This window comes from Notolepis coatsorum (genome assembly GCF_963971535.1).
Source record: "Notolepis coatsorum genome assembly, chromosome: 17".
In the NCBI taxonomy this organism is placed as follows: domain Eukaryota; kingdom Metazoa; phylum Chordata; class Actinopteri; order Aulopiformes; family Paralepididae; genus Notolepis; species Notolepis coatsorum.
In genome coordinates this window covers 23282897-23301135 of record NC_140181.1, presented here as the reverse complement: position 1 = coordinate 23301135, position 18239 = coordinate 23282897, and the positions used below count along the sequence as shown (strand labels likewise).

General features: G+C 41.7%; 1 protein-coding gene across 1 annotated transcript in view; it reads left to right on the top strand.

The window, feature by feature from the left end:
- quoa (quattro a) overlaps positions 1-18239 on the top strand; it is a gene marked incomplete at both ends in the record, with an annotated part of 47719 nt that overhangs the window by 22897 nt on the left and 6583 nt on the right. Inside the window, 13 exon segments of the mRNA XM_084333384.1 lie at positions 2120-2218; positions 4628-4779; positions 5911-6049; positions 12193-12315; positions 12866-13034; positions 13557-13793; positions 14299-14752; positions 15781-15871; positions 15874-16032; positions 16842-16931; positions 17566-17641; positions 17837-17901; positions 17903-17944. Of these exon segments, the coding sequence (XP_084189510.1) occupies positions 2120-2218; positions 4628-4779; positions 5911-6049; positions 12193-12315; positions 12866-13034; positions 13557-13793; positions 14299-14752; positions 15781-15871; positions 15874-16032; positions 16842-16931; positions 17566-17641; positions 17837-17901; positions 17903-17944 (1896 nt within the window).

Below are 18239 nucleotides of genomic sequence, written 5' to 3'. Positions count from 1 at the left end.
CTCTTGAATATGATTTATAATAATATCCATATCTCGCTCTCTCTCTTGAATATGATTTATAATAATATCCATATCTCGCTCTCTCTTGAATTTGATTTATAATAATATCCATGCTCCTTATCTCCATCTTGAATTTGATGTGTAATAATATCCATATCTCTCTCTTGAATTTGAAGTACAGTATAATAATATACATGCTCCTTATCTCTCTCGCTCTCTCCTTTTCTCTCACTCTCTCTCTTGAATTTGATTTATAATAATATCCATGCTCCTTATCTCCATCTTGAATTTGATGTGTAATAATATCCATATCTCTCTCTTGAATTTGAAGTACAGTATAATAATATACATGCTCCTTATCTCTCTCGCTCTCTCCTTTTCTCTCACTCTCTCTCTTGAATTTGATGTATAATAATATCCATGCTCCTTATTTCTCTCTCCCTCTCTCTTGAATTTGATGTGTAATAATTAGGGCTGCAACAATTCGTCGACCATGAAATGTCGTTGATTTGCATATTCAGGATCTACGCATCGTATTGTTGTGTATGTGCCGGCCCGTTTGCGGTGGAAATGGCAGACGTTCAAAGTCATAACATACGCAATGTGTAATCTAACTAGTGCGCAATGAATAACGTTCAAAATATAAATAACTTCTCTTACACGACTATTCATGATTCTGCCTAGAGCCAGGATTTGACAGTGTGCGTTTAGCTCGCATTTGATAACTTCCAGTTTCACGTCAACCTCCAGCTGTAAGGGACGGGTTGAGCCCACCTTCAATTTTAGAAGCAGCTCTTCAGCCCTGTGTTCTACAGCCCTGTGACAACTTCTCTCTCTCTCTCTCTCTCTCTAGTCGTGCTGTTTCTATGTGCAATGAATACTCCGTGAGCAACGGGTCCAATAAATGCGTCTAACATGCTTTACAACCTCGCCATTTCTGTATGCCCACGTTGCTTGCGGTAAAAACCTTAACTAACGTTAGCTGCTATAAAAGCACTATAAAAACGAACTGGATATGATGATAATAAATATTTCACTCTTCAAAAATATTGTAAAATCATCATATTGTAAAGTCTGCTATAAGCTTATAGCAGACTTTACAATATGATGATTTTACAATATAAGCTTATAGCAGACTTTACAATATGATGATTTTACAATATTTTTGATGTATACTAATATCCGTATCTCTCTCTTGAATTTGATGTGAAATAATATCCTTATCTCTCTCTTGAATTGGATGTGTAATAATATCCTTATCTCTCTCTGTTGAATTTGATGTGTAATAATATCCTTATATCTTTCTTTTGAATTTGATGTGTAATAATATCCATATCTCTCTCTTGAATTTGTTGTGTAATAATATCCTTATCTCTCTCTCTTGAATTTGATATAATAATATCCATATCTCTCTCTCTTGAATTTGATATAATAATATCCATATCTCTCTCTTGAATTTGATGTGTAATAATATCCGTATCTCTCTCTCTTGAATTTGATATAATAATATCCATATCTCTCTTGAATTTGATATAATAATATCCTTATCTCTCTCTCTTGAATTTGATATAATAATGTCCTTATCTCTCTCTCTCTCTTGAATTTGATATAATAATATCCGTATCTCTCTCTCTCTCTCTCTTGAATTTGATATAATAATATCCTTATCTCTCTCTCTCTCTCTCTCTCTTGAATTTGATATAATAATATCCTTATCTCTCTCTCTTGAATTTGATATAATAATATCCATATCTCTCTCTCTTGAATTTGATATAATAATATCCTTATCTCTCTCTCTTGAATTTGATATAATAATATCCATATCTCTCTCTCTTGAATTTGATATAATAATATCCATATCTCTCTCTCTTGAATTTGATATAATAATATCCATTCTCTCTTGAATTTGATATAATAATATCCTTATCTCTCTCTCTCTCTTGAATTTGATATAATAATATCCGTATCTCTCTCTCTCTCTTGAATTTGATATAATAATATCCTTATCTCTCTCTCTCTTGAATTTGATATAATAATATCCTTATCTCTCTCTCTCTCTCTCTCTCTCTCTCTCTCTCTTGAATTTGATATAATAATGTCCATATCTCTTGTGGTGTAGAAACTTCATCCCTTCGCATCAGATCTTCAGGAGGCCTCTGGTTTGCTTCGGAGGGCCATCAGGAAGTTGGAGGAGACCCACAAACTGGACACTGTCCAGGTACTGGTTTTATCTATACACCATCAAACTGGACACTGTCCAGGTACTGGTTTTATCTATACACCATCAAACTGGACACTGTCCATGTACTGGTTTTATCTCTACACCATCAAACTGGACACTGTCCATGTACTGGTTTTATCTATACACCATCAAACTGGACACGGTCCAGGTACTGGTTGTATCTCTACACCATCAAACTGGACACTGTCCATGTACTGGTTTTATCTATACACCATCAAACTGGACACTGTCCATGTACTGGTTTTATCTATACACCATCAAACTGGACACTGTCCATGTACTGGTTTTATCTATACACCATCAAACTGGACACTGTCCATGTACTGGTTTTATCTATACACCATCAAACTGGACACTGTCCATGTACTGGTTTTATCTATACACCATCAAACTGGACACTGTCCATGTACTGGTTTTATCTCTACACCAGGGGTGGCCAACCCGCGGCTCGCGAGCCGCATGCGGCTCTTTGCCTGTCAATGTGCGGCTCTTCCATAAAAAAAAAAAAAAAAAAAAAAAAAGTATAATTTTTTTTTTTTTACTTTTTTTTTTTTTTATGTCACTCATTCCACAAGGACGTAGAATAAACATTTAATTTCTTTTTTTAAATGGTCCATTTGCATGTTCTTGGTATCTGAATCTAGGGAATTTCTCCACCATTTTTCATCATATTGCAACACAGTTTTTTGCAAGACGTTCACAGAAAGGTAGAGAAACTAACTGCGTTCTGTTTTATGGCAATAATGTTCAGGTTTGTGGGAGATAATCCCAAAAAATAAGAGAAATAAAAAAGTTAATCCAGAAGTCAGATGATTGACAGGGGCTGGTGTGAGCTGGGTAGGGTCGTTTTTCAAAATTTGAAAGCCCTGAGTCTCTTCCTTCAAAAGACTACACTCACTTTTGGCTGTGCCACTTCCTCCTGTCAATATGCGCCGGTTTCCGACTCAATGCCCTGAGATTTCTATAATCTTATATTTCACTAATAACAGTTAAAATAATTGGTAAACAAACGTAATGCTGAAAATATACACTTTTACTGTATATCTCGGGCTTAAGAGGTTAACCCTGTGAGGCCCAAATTAAAAAGACATTAGCAACTTCAGAGGCCAGAGGGTGGGACATATAAACACATTTACTATCAAATAGCATTGTAAGGCTGAACAACAGGACCAATTGACTATACATGTGCTTAAATGGGAACTATCTTATAAATGGCCTTTTTCAGTGTTTACCATTGTTTCTTAGCTATGTGGATTTATATTAATAGGATCTATGTCTCTAATTCTCATATTGGCGCATTCTTCCAATTCTCCTCTCACAATATTCACCCTCACTGAACTGAGTCATCTGAAAATTTGCATATCTGTGATGTCAGAGATTTCTCAGCTGCATAATAATGTGGCAGTTGATGTGGCAGTTGGCACCAGGCCACACAGTGGTTGGAGCCCAGCCTCAAAACAGCTTAAGATCTTGAGATAGAAAAATGCGGTTTTTTAGTACTTGATTAGAAATACAAACCGTACGTTAAATCTAGAGGAAGGAAGGACGTGGTACTTACCTCACCATTTGAAAAAAAACCTAGGTGTTCCATAGACTCACAGGAATTGTGTAAAAGTGCCCAAATAGTGAAAGAAATAGTAAAATAGTTCCCCTTTAACATTTTTTAAATAAGCATTCTTTTTTTAAATGGCTAAAAGTGATTTTGTAATTTTGCAACCGTGGGTCTCACAGGGTACTTTTAACCCTGTGAGGCCCAAATAAAAAAGACATTAGCAACTTCAGAGGCCAGAGGGTGAGACCTATAAACACATGAAGGGTGCCGTGACTGAAAAAAAAGGTTGAGAAACGCTGGTATATGGTGTGGCTCTTTGTGGTACCACAGTCATTTTTGTGGCTCTTAGTCTCTGACTGGTTGGCCACCCCTGCTCTACACCATCAGATTCCACCTTTGTGCACAGTATAAAATAAAATAAAATAAAAAGTATTTTCATCAGTAGATGTTCCCAAGTCTATATTCTCAATTAGATAAAAATCCTTTAACTTTCTTAGGAAGAACAAACCTCCTAAGGTAAAAAATAACAACAACAAAACCTGTTCTAGCCAGAAGGCTTAACGTTTTAGACTACCGTATATCACATAATTCAAATGTATTATTGGATAAAGAGTTTTTTGGAATGTTATCCCCAATCATATTTTGGGGGTATCAATGTTTTTATTAATATGTCCCTGTTTGGTTGGAAAACTCATCTTATAATAATACCGTAATTCTGACACGGCAGATGAGTTTCACCTCTTATATATCATCCATTTATCATCTGCGGCTGGACCCTGATGTAGAACGTTGTCCCTGGACACCGTCTGAAATGTCTTCTTATTCTGCGGTAGAATGTCCAGCAGCGCATCGTGGACCAGAGGACTCTGATGAGGGACGTTCTGGAGGACAACCGATTGGTCGCTTTGCAGAGAGAGGGCGGGTCCATCTTGGCCAGGCTGAGGAGGGAGAGTGACCTCAGATACCCCCAATGTGACGACTTTAGGTAATAATAATGATGATAATAATAATAATAATAATGAAAATTATCAGTGATAATATTGATACTAACTGCTGCTGCTAATACTATTACTTCTACTAACGAGGCCTACTGCTACTGACAATCACAATAATGGCAACACACGCACACGCACACATACATACACAGTACACACACACACACACACACACACACACACATACACACACTGACTGATGTTGCGATGGGCTGCTATACTGACAGACTCATGCACACACACACACACACACACACACACACACACACACACACACATACACACACTGACTGATGTTGCGATGGGCTGCTATACTGACAGACTCATGCACACACACACACACGCACAAACACACACACACACTGAATAATGTATTCATGTCCACATGCCAATGCCATTGTGATCTGGTTTCTATCTCTGTTCACTGATCACCATCTCCTCCGCACTAGAATAATTTCCGTGTATTAAAAGTGTGACCTCATAACTCTACACAGTGGAAATGTCTCAAGGGCAAAGTGTGTGTGTGCGTGTGTGTGCGTGTGTGTGTGTGTGTGTGTGTGTGTGCGTGCGCGCGCGCGCGCGCGCGTGTGTGTGTGTGTGTGTGTGTGTGTGTGTGTGTGTGTGTGTGTGTGGGTGGGTGGATGCACACATGCATACACATAGTGGCGTGTGTGTGTTTGTGTGTGTAAGAGAGAGTGGGATAGAGGGAGAGATGGAAGGGTGGAAGAATAGAGGAGAACCTTGATATTTGATATATGAATGAATAAATAAATAAAATGTTGTTTCTATACATTCTATACAATTTCAATTTATAAAATACATTTGAATTAATTTAAAATAACACTTCATTGAAACGTATGATTGCTCTCTCTGCAGTCTCTCCGTCACGTTTCTATGGTGTATATAAGTCCTGGCTGTACAGTAGTTTGTAGGTTTTACACATGTTTTGAGATGTTAATGCTTATTATGCGCGTGCGTGCGCATGCACGTGTGTGTGTGTGTGTGTGCACACGAGTGATTGTGTGTGTGTGTGGATAGCTAGCACACAGAAATGATATGCACAAGGAATAAAGTATCGTAAAAAGAGAGATTGTCCTGAGAAGCTCCCTCCCTCCCTGCAGTGCTGCGGTGGAGTCGGTGAGCAGCCTGTACAACAGTGTGGAGGAGCAGGCTCACGCCCTGGTGCAGAGGTCCAACGTGTCTCTGGAACACCTGCAGCATCTGCTCCAGCTCAGACAGATGGAGGAGCATTTCACTCAGGTATGTGGTGGTTTCAGCTCGACATCGATGAAGCCTCTCTCACGCTGGAGGAAAAAACCAGTATTGGCAGCTGTGTGTTGTTGTGTTGAAACGGTCATTCTTAACACTCATTGACTGCCACGCTGTTTTTCCATCTGTACTCCCAGCGTTTTTTTTGACCATTTTCACGATGTTTGCAGACCCATCGTATATTCTATATTATAGCCATGGGGACAATAGTATGGCTCATTTGACAGGCACTATTTATACTCCAACAGGGAACAAACCGTTCATTTCTACATACCTTCGTTCCTGCGCAATCCCAGGCTTAAACACGTCCCATCGGCCCATCAACCTGGACCCTCTGCAATTTGCATATCGCCCCAACAGGTCCACGGAGGACGCCATAGCCCATGTGCTGCACACAGCAGCATCACACCTGGACAAGAGGCAGGGGAACTATGTGAGAATGCTGTTCATCGACTACAGCTCAGCATTCAATACCATAGTCCCCTCCAAACTCATAGCCAAGCTCAGGGACCTGGGCTTGAACTATGACCTCTGCCAGTGGGTCTTGGACTTCCTGACGGGCAGACCCCAGGTGGTAAGAGCAGGCAACTGCACCTCCTCATCCATCACGCTCAACATAGGGGCCCCCCAGGGCTGTGTTCTGAGCCCCCTCCTCTACTCCCTGTACACACATGACTGCGTAGCACAGCGGAACAACAACACCATCATCAAATTTGCTGATGACACAGTAGCGGTGGGCCTGATCTCTGCCAACGACGAAAGGGCCTACCTGGAAGAGGTAGAGAACCTGTCACAGTGGTGTCAGGAGAACTGCCTCTCCCTGAACGTCAGCAAAACAAAAGAGATGATTGTGGACTTCAGGAGGTCGGGGGTCAAGGACTACAGCCCCCTCAGCATCGACGGGGCACCGGTTGAGAGAGTGAACAGTTTCAAGTACCTCGGAGCCCACATATCCGAGGACTTGACATGGACCACACACATTGACAGTGTTGTGAAGAAGGCACGACAACGCCTCTACTTCCTCAGGCGCCTAAGGAAGTTCCAAGTCAGTCAGAAGATCCTTAGGAACTTCTACTCATGTACAATAGAGAGCATCCTGACTGGCAACATCACCTCCTGGTTTGGGAATAGCACTGCACAAGACCGTAGCAGACTACAAAGAGTGACACGTTCAGCCGAACGCACAATTGGAGGGGGGCTTCCCACCCTCCAGAACATTTACAACAAGCGGTGCAGGGGGAAGGCTAAGAGAATTATTAAGGACTCGAGCCACCCGAACAACTGCCTCTTTGAACTGCTGCGGTCAGGCAAGCGATACCGGAGTCTTAAGGCGAGCACAGAAAGACTCAGAAGAAGCTTCTATCCCCAGGCCATCAGGCTGCTAAACGAACAATAAACACTATGCAACAACCATCAAATGCACACAGCACACACACCCACACGCACACACTCACTTAAACAAACAACACACTGCAGCACCCACTCTCCACACTTTAGATCACACAAACACACTTTATATTTATTGATAAAGGATTTGTAAATTGTACCTAAATTGCACCTCATCCCATTTCTGCCTTGCACTATATAGTATTGTATATTAGTACACTGCACAGTATTGTATATTATATGGTAACTCAGTTACGTCTATTCTGCATCGAACATTGTACATATGTCTATACTGAACACTGTGACCTAATTTTTTTTTACTTCTAATTTACATGCTATACTATGTTATTTTATTTCATACTTATCTTGTCTTGCACAGTCTCTGGAGCGTAACAGTAAGAAGCATTTCGTATAAAAGTATTCTGTACTTCTGTATGACAACTATTAAAGAAACTTGAGAAACTTGTCCCGTTTCAAAATAATCCAGTCTAGTTTCCTGGAACACAAGCTATTACGTGTTTTCTGCGCAGCATGCGCATTTCGCGCGGGTTGTTCGCCTGACACCTATATTATTTCCAGGTCAAAGGTAAACATGACCATAGTAGAATAGTTCTGGATCGTCACTGTTTGTCCTCTTCATAATAATCTCCAATAGTTCGCTCTCTAGGCGATCGCCATTGCCGAACGTTATAGTTGGCTCTAGTCTGGGGTGCTCTCAACTCTGTTGTCGGCGACAGATAATGTTACATGCTCGGCCAGTTTGACTATAGTATTTTTATGATTTACCAGAAGTGCTGAGTCCAATGTAGTCTGGTGAAAACGCACCTTATCATCACCTTAAGTGTGATCGTTTTGTCCTCTTCATAATAATCTCCAATAGTTTGCTCGCCATTGCATAGGCAGTCCGCAGGCTAGTGGCTACTATTGTGCCCAGCAGTGAGTGAGCAAACTTCCCCACAGTAAACTAGCCCAGTTCAAAAGGTACTGCCACCTATCGGGATTCGATCGTCATTTCAATTCGAATTCACTCAGAGCTACCAGGATCACACAAGAAGGTCCAGCTGACTGTTTAGTATAATAATAATAGAAACTAATTATAAAAAACTAGTATACTTGTTTTTAGCGGCAAAAGCATGGGAGCCAAAAACGAATATACGCGTTCAATGAGTTAAGGTTGGGTATTGTTTGAGAATTTTGTAGTACCTTGTGTTGGATTATCGTGTTTCAGCCTTTTGTTGATTGTTATCAGGCCCCATCTGCCCTTCCGAAGTCTCTGCGTTATGTTTAATTCTGTATTGTTGAGGCAATCGTTCGGTGGAATTCTGTCCTCCCACGCTCTTACATGGCTGTGACACTGTGTCACCCCGTTAATGCATCGGGACAAAAGGATGTACTTGGAGTCGTCGTCTCATATCAGCAGGATGTTTATTTCCATAAACATAGCATCTCGTACAGAATGAAACCAATTGAAAGTCTTTTAGAGGTATAAGAACCCTAATATTAATAGATTCTATCTCTCGATACCTGCTCGTGGTTCTGCGGCCTGTCCTGTTAGCCGAAGCCTGTCTGTTAGCTATCTCTCTACCTCGTGGTAATTCCCCTCCCCCTTGTTCAGACGGCTGGAGCTCAGCTGCTTGATGTGGTCCATCTCGCTATCCAAACTCTTTGTTTGTCCAAATAGTGTTTGTCAATTCAAAAATAATTATAAAATATATATATATATATTTAGTCAGTATGAAAGTCAAATGTCATCTGAATAGTGAGATATTTTCTTTTTTTTCTTTCTTTTATTCTTTATTATTATTATTATAAAAAAAAATCTTGTTTAAACTGTGGATTGTTTGTTTCTTGTATATGGTATACATTATTATTTTGTGTAAATTAGGTTGTACGCCGACCATCAAGTAAATACTTGTTTAGTTTAGGAATAAGGGGCAGGTTACTATAATATTTATTCTTCTTCCTGCTCCTTTTGTCCATGGTATGATATTTATGATTGTGTATGAAGAACTCTGATGTATTGATTCCATGTGGCAAATAAAACTCTGAATCTGAATCTGAAATCTGAATCTATCCAAACTCTTCTGGCCCCTACCGGAAGAACTAACAGCTTAAAGTCTCATCTGTCTCTCTCTCTCTCTCTCTCTCTCTCTCTCTCTCTCTCTCTCTCTCTCTCTCTCTCTCTCTCTCTCTCTCTCTCTCTCTCTCGCAATGTTTCTCTTGAATCTCGCTCTTGCGTTGTTTTGGCTATCTTGTCACCCCTAGCAACGGCCGTCTCTCCGTCTCTCAGCAGCTCAAAGACTACACTGCTACACTGCACTCCCGGCTATCTCTCATTAACTGAATGTTGTTGTTAAGGCGCTTCTGTGGCTGACCTTGGCCGCCAGGCTCCTCGTCACTATAGCAACCGCTCTTGCCCACACTGTATCTCCCACAGGCCCGAAATTAAATGAAATATGTCTTTTAAGAGTTTAACATATTTACATACATGCTGTTATAAACATATGAAAACCAGTGACATCCTTCACTTGCCTTGGATACCAATATTATAACAGTACTTTGTCAATACTTACGTGCATGGTGCAAGTACTAAGAATGCTTTCTGGTGAGGCCAGGGCTTCTGGCTCCAAGGCAGTGGCTAAAAGGCAACATGTAAAATAGTAAAAAAAAATATATATATATATATATATAATAATTACAATTAAAGTATTGAAACTGGTATTGTTTTTCAATAACGGGTAGTATTCATTTGATTTAATCCATACCTTGATGGTATTGATCTTCAATAACCAGCAACCACCAAAAAGCTGGCATCTGATGTCAGGAAGCCGACTTCAAGACTTCAAGACAAAATATTCTTTACACTTTACACTACGGTGTGTGATATTTTTGGTAAAATGTGTGTGTGATATTTTTGGTCAAATCTAAACTTTATAATGCATTGGATATTTGTCCAAATAGTTTAGAGCTGCTACTAGCAATTATTAAGTATTCAATTCATCCAACGATTATTTCATCGATTCATCTGTGCATATAAACCGCATTTGGATGATTACTTTACTTTTCATCCAAAAGAAAAAGCTGACAATTGAACATTTTCATGTAAGTTTACTTTTGTCAAGTTAAGTTTTATTTTGCCAATGATTGTACTCTGAAATCGAGCTAAATGCACTTTAACAGGGTATTTTTTTTTACTGCCACCAGTGAAATGTTTTGGAGCATCAATGCAGTAATGTTCATCTAACCCCTTGGATCAAATCTGAGGTCACTAGTCTTGGGGTTATCATAGATTCAGAACTGAACTTCAATTCTCATATTAGCAAAGTGACGAAAACATCGTTCTTCCATCTCAGAAATATAGTACGACCATTTATTAATCAGAATGATGCTGAGAAGCTAATTCATGCATTCATATCTAGCCGGTTAGACTACTGTAATGCACTTTTCACAGGTCTCCCTAAGAAAACCACAGAGAGGCTTCAGCTAATCCAAAACTCTGCAGCCCGACTGCTAACTAGAACCAAAAGGAGAGAGCACATTAGTCCAGTCCTAGCCGCTTTACACTGGCTTCCTGTAACATTTAGAATTGACTTTAAGGTCCTTCTCCTTACATACAAAGCTCTAAATGGACAGGGACCTAGCTACATCGCCAACACTCTAATAAATTACACACCAGCAAGAACACTGCGATCATCAGCTGCTGGACTACTAGAGGCTCCCAGAAGCAGTCAAAAGAGGATCGGTAATGCAGCCTTTATCAACTATGCCCCAAAACTATGGAACAAACTACCCCAAAACATCAGGGAAGCCAACTCGCTAGACATCTTTAAAAGACAGCTTAAAACCTATCTCTTTGCTCAGGCATTTCACTGATAGATATCTGCTACCACCTAGTGGCAAGAGGAAACATCAGGGATATCCTGACACAACTTGTATTTATTCTTACCCTGCCTACTCTTTTACACTGCCTATCAAATTCATGTGTCGGTTATTGCACTTTTTACTTCTTACTGATGACTATTTTTAAACTGAATCATTTTAAACTATTCTTATTATTTGCTAGATCCAAATGTGAAACACTGTGATTATTTGTTCATGCTATGCTCGCTCATGCCTGTATTTTTATGTCCGTCGGTTATTGCACTTTTTACTTCTTACTGATGACTATTTTTAAACTGAATCATTTTAAACTATTTTTATTATTTGCTAGATCCAAATGTCAAACACTGTGATTATTTGTTCATGCAATACGTCCCACTATTTAGTATGGGTTCGAGTCCCTGTGATCTAATATCACTAAAGCCATATCTTGCTATGCTCGCTCATGCCTGTATTTTTTATGTCCGTTCTATTTTATAATTTTTTTTACTATTTTTAAACTGAATCATTTTAAACTATTTTTACTATTTGTGTTACTGAAAACTGTAAGCGGAGAGCCTATTGGGATGCTAGATCCTAATGTGAAACACTGTGATTCTACCTGTCTATCTTTTTATGCTCGCTTATGCCTGTATTTTTTACTGTTGTGAAGCACTTTGAACTGCAACCTCTGTATGAAAAGTGCTATACAAATAAAGTTATTATTATTATTATTATTATTATTATTATTATTATTATTATTATTATTATTATTATTATTATTATTATTATTATTATTATTATTATTATTATTATCTAAATCTAAAATCATTACAGGCCTAATATCTGATATGATATCCACATTCAAACCCCATCCCCCTCCCCCATAGATTCGAGAGTGGTTTGAAGCAGAGGGAGAGCGCCACCTGCTGGAGGCTGAGTCAGTGGAGGAGTCCAGGGAGAAAGTGGAACAGACCCTCAACAGCTTCACTGCCTTCCTCATTGAAGCCAATGTAAGGCAGTATTCAGTTCAGACAAAAATGTCTGACCCCACCACTCTCTCCTGAGGCTATAAATCAGAGAGAAAGAACCCTCCAATCGGTGATGTAACTGAGATATAAAATCTGGGGCTGCCTTTATCTGACTTTACGATGCCGTAAAATGTTTGTGTGAGCTCTTACACCCAAAATAAATGTTTTAATTCTGGTTCAGAAATTTGAGCAATGATAACACATTAGCCTCATTTGGGTGTAAGAGCTCTCTCTCCTCTCTCTCTCTCTCTCTCTCTCTCTCTCTCTCTCTCTCTCTCTCTCTCTCTCTCTCTCTCTCTCTCTCTCTCTCTCTCTCTCTCTCTCTCTCTCTCTCTCTCTCTCTCTCTCTCTCTCTCTCTCTCTCTCTCTCTCTCCTCTCTCTCCTCTCTCTCTCTCTCTCTCTCTCTCTCTCTCTCTGCTCCTGCTGGCTACAAGACAAGTTGGCCCTCAGGGGGACGATAACGATTTACTCTACCACTCTACTCCAATTCACTGCAGGACCGTAAGCACCACGCCATGTCTTTGGTGTCAGAGGCAGAGAGACTCCAGGGGGACGGTCTGTCCTACCCAGAGACGGAGGTCTTCGGGGACCCTTGTCCGTAGCTTCAGGTCTGATCTGGAGAGCTTCCTGTCCAGGGCTGAGACGTGCTGCAGGGAGCTACAGATCATGGCCAACGTGTGTGACTTCTGTGAGCAGGTTGGTGGGCTCTCGATTGTATGCAGTCATTAGTTCATTTGTTTGTTGTTTATTTGATTGTTCATTAATTCATGCATTTATTCATTCATTTATATTATTATATATTATTATTATGATGATGATTATGAGGATGATGATGATGATTATTATTATTATTATTATTATTATTATTATTATTATTATTATTATTATTATTATTATTATTATTATTATTATTATTATTTATTATTATTATTATTATTGTCCATTGGTTAAAAAAAGTATGGTTAGAAAACAGTTCCTGACCTGTACTTCTTTATCTCCAAGGCAACGTCACTGGCCAGAGAATGTAATGAGTATCTGGACCAGACTGAATCTAACAGTCACCTTGCGCAACAACAAGAGCCTGGTACCACCACAATCCTCCAGCCCTACAGCCACCCAACACAAGATCAACACCACGACCATGGCCATCAATTAAATACTCAGCCACAACAAGACCCTGGCTTGACCACTACCCCCCATTATCAATCTAATATCCACCCAGTACAAGACTCTGGACCTAGCCATGACATCTCCCTCCTCCTGGCTTACCAAGACCAGCTCCTCCAGTTCAGCCCAGAGCGCTTCCAGGAGGTCAAGGCCCAGGCCTGCGCCCTGCAGAGCTCCAGGGGGATGCAGGTCTGGAACATAGCCTGGCTGAAGTGCCAGGAGGCCAGGCAGCAGCTTCAGGAGAGGGTGCAGGATCTGAACGAGGCCTACTTTCAACAACGCAGTTCGAGTGGTTGGTGTGAACGCCGTAATGTGGACGAAGAGGGGTGACAATGGCCAGACAGACGATGGCGGTGACCTGCAGTTACAGTCCACCCCGGGGCCGAGCCACCCCCAGTGGGGAAGGCATCATCTCTGGGGCCGTCGATCTCGGGAGGAGAAGGGCCGATAGTGGGGAGCAGCAGCAGCAGCAACATCTCTACAACTGTCTGCTGTGACATCAACGTCCAGCCAGACAGTAATACTAGAGGTGGCAAGGGGTCAAAGGTTACCGCAGACTCACATCACAGGTAAAGTTGCTTTGCTCTTCATCATGTATTCATTCTGAATTCAACTAGTTCACTCAGTTTGATACACTGTTATGTGGGGATTACAATTACAATACACAAGACAATGTAATCCCAGTGACCCATGCCCCCACCACCACTGTAGCAGGTGGATGAGCAGAATGGAGATTAGGTAGGTAGTAGACGACACCATCAGCTGAAAATGTTCTAAACTAAGCCCCGTTCTACCAGGTCTGGGAGGAGAACAGAGAAAGAGACCAGGAGGAGAGAGACGAGCCGAGCGAGGAGTGGGAGAGACGCCGCCGCTCTCTCTCAGTCGCACACCGTCGGCTGCCAGTGGTTCCCGTGGGGGACGAGGCCTGGGGGCGCGGTCAGTGAGCGAGGACTCCTGCGCCACCGCCGCCCCATCGTCACCAGCAGCCGGGATGTCGTCCGGTCAGCCAGTTCGATCCCCATCAAGCTGCTCGCACCGCGGTCAGCCGTCTTGTAGGATCCTACAGGAAGCCCAGAGGTTCCAGATCTCCCGACATGGAAGTTTCTGCTCAGAGGAGTCTTCTTGTATGGGAGTAACGGGCGCCGTGGGAGGTAACGGCACGCCGTGTGCCAAACACTCGAGCCTGCCCATACGGAGGTGTGAGGGGACAGCGTGTCAGGTCTCTGCTGAGGAGATCTCCACTAATGCCCTGTGAGTTGACTGAAGTCTGAATAAAAAAAAAAATGAAATCTATTGCTTTTCCATTGCGCTGTACTGAGGTAGAGATGTCTGCCTGTTTTGCATCTTGTTAGTTTGTTGCATAAGGCTATCGTGGAGATGCAGGCTTTATCTTAACTGTCTTTATGGTACTCTATGGTATTCTATAGTCTTGTCTCCATAAGCTTGGGACTAGTATGGTATGATTAGGTTGGGTTTATTATACTTCTTGAAAACTCTGTGCTTACTAGACAACATTTCAAAATGCACACCATCAACTGTGGTACACACGCCAAGCAGTCCCTCCTCAGGTCTCAGATGTGTTCAGGCCACGTCCGGTCAGGTTCTAAAGGCAATGGAGACACTAGGCCACAGCTAACCTTCTTTCTCACCTACATCTCTGCCAGTAGAGACAAGACTTATCTTTCTTTAGTTTCATCTTGTTTCATAAACTATTTTTTTCCATCCCTAAGCTTGCCATGAAGTAACACAGGTACAGTCTTACCTGCACTCATAAACAGAGCTACTATTATGTTCTGTTCTGTTCTGTTCTGTTCTACTCTATATTTTAATATATTGTGTTTATTGCCTGCTGATACATAACATTTTATGTAGGCAACTTACAGTAGGGGTGTTTTTCATGCATATTTCCATGTCAGCACAGCTGGTTTCTTGTTGCCTCAATATAGTGACATATCCAACTTGTAATATGTCTGGTTCTAAAATAGTCTCACATTGCCCAGACCTTTCTTCACATTATGTTGACTACTGTACCAGTGCAGAAGGAAGGTCTGCCAGAAAGGTTATTAGGAATAGAAGGGGGAAAAACATTTGGCGGGTGAATTTCTTCAACCAATCACAATCATCTAGCTAAACTTCATGGATGAGAGACACCGCCATTGCAGAATAGTGCTGAGGGGGAGCAGAATTCCGAATGAGAGTCTGCCAATGGGAGAGTTATACCCACTTGCAACATCCTGTATTCAGACTAGTTTTAAGATATTCCCTCTGTTTATTTCCAGGAGGCTGCAGCGTGTGCTGGAGGAGCTGGTGTTGACTGAGAGGGAGTATGTCCGCTCCCTGGGTTACATCCTGGTTCACTACCACCCCCCCTCCTGGACAGACCTGACATCCCGCAGGACCTGAGAGGGAAGAGAGGGGTCATTTTCGGCAACCTGGAGAAGCTCTACGACTTCCACAGCCACTACTTCCTGCCAGAGCTGGAGGCATGCCGGAGGGAGCCAGCACCTGTGGCGCGCTGCTTCCTCAGACATGTGAGCCAATAGGAATAGGGTTCATAAGATTGATAGGGTTCATGAGGTTGATAGGGTTGATAGGGTTGCTAAGATTGATAAGGTTGCTAAGATTTATAGGGTTGAAATGTGTAGGCGGAAACGCAAAGTAGTGGATCATGGGATTATGGGATAACATCAGTCTAATAATTACATTAGGTACTGTACATTACATTTATTGCAACCTAGATATAGGTAGGTGATCTCAAACCTACCGAAGTCGGGCCCCCATTGTCACCCCACTTCTTAGGGACCCTGCACTGGCAAAGGGAACCGCTCCCGCCTACCTCCGGTCAATGGTCTCTAACTACACACCCTCAAGACCCCTACGCTCTGCATCTTCTGGCCGCCTTAGACCTACTCCTATCCAAGCTCCGGGAGGGTCATCAAAGAGAAGCCACCTATTCTCAGTCCTTGCCCCACAATGGTGGAATGAACTACCCCACCACAGTTAGGACAGCCGAAACACGTCCAATCTTTCGCCGTCGACTAAAGACGCACTTCTTCAACCATTATCTGAAATAAAATAAAAAATAAATCTAACCCCAACTAACCTTACTGTCACGCACTTGTCCTAATAACCTAACCTACACTGTTAGCACTCAACACTTTGATGAATATTGTTGCTCAGCTGATAGAGTTGTATCCTTCCTGATGACCTGTCGTACAGAACTTGTAAGTCGCTTTCGATAAAAAGCGTCCGCTAAATGACTAAATGTAAATGTATATAAAAACATGTAGATGTTTGCAGTGCTATAATCTCATTCTTTTTGCATTGTTTGTGTTTGCAGGCGGAGAGCTTTGGTCTGTACGCTCTCTACAGTAAGAACAAGCCACAGTCAGATGCTCTGATCCTCCACCGTCGCCATGACATCTTCAAGGTCAGCTTCTTTGCAAACACAATAGAGCAAAATGCAAAGAACTTTAAAATAAAACTTTAGATAGATACTATTAGATACTATAGTATCTATATAGTAGATACTATTTGGCCACAGGCTCCCATGTCGGTTATCGTGTGCAGTACACGTGTGTTAGTAGTACACAGACCTTTTCAGTGGAATTGCATTGCTAGGGAACCGCTTGGACCCATTTCCTTAACCTCACTTTTGGGAACCTCAGATTTAGCTGAATTAACTCATTACTACTAGGGATGTTCGATATTGGCTTTTTTTACCCATATCCGATATACCGATATTGTCCAACTCTTAATTTCCGATACCGATATATGCAGGGTCCCCCCCCCCCAAAAAAACGTAATAATTTCAGGTAATTAACATTACATATCCCTTGTTGTGGAAACATTATGCATACTTTTGATAATAAATAAAGTAAGAATTTGTTCTTACTTGCTTGCTGGGGTAAATAAAGGTTAAACAAAAAAAAAATTATTATTATTATTTTTTTTTTAAACCGATACCGATCATTTCCGATATTACATTTGAATGCCAATATCGGTAGGCCGATAATACTGGACATCTCTAATTACTACCCTTCTCCTGCACCCTCTTGCCCCAGAGGAAGCAGCAGGACCTGGGAGACCTGATGGACCTGTCCTCCTACCCTGCTGAGACCCCATCCAGAGGATCAGCAAGTACAGCCTCCTGCTGCAGGACATGCTGCTCCTGGCCGCGTCGGCACACAGGACCAGCGCCTCGGGCCAGGAGCCACTGTGCGCTGGCAGGCGGCCCAGTGTGTGTGGATGTGGACCCAGCAGCGGGCTGTGAGCCCGGGGTCGGCGACTCACCGGGCGTGTGTATGCCTGATGTGTGTGTGCGCCACAGATGAGCCGCGAGAGGGGAGACGGCCGAGATCCAGGCTGCTGCTGACCTGGTTCGGTTCCAGATGCGCCACGGGTAACGACCTCCTCACCATGGACGCCGTCCAGGACTGTGATGTAAGATTATAACTAAAATTATATTTAAATAGTGGCCCGGCGGCAAGGCTACCGATTGCTTTCAATGTGTTGTGTGTCGAGAATATTAATAACTTACTCAGTCAAATGGATCCGGTTAATATGATTTATTAACTCAGAGTTATCAATACATACAAAATAGTAGAGAGGATATCTGGATGGGCCCCCATCCAGGCCACTAGCTACGTGACCCGGAAGTCATATTGATTGGTATCTAATTAGTGGTATCTTACCAAAGTCTTACTGGAATAGTGATATCAAGGTTTTGCCTCATTGT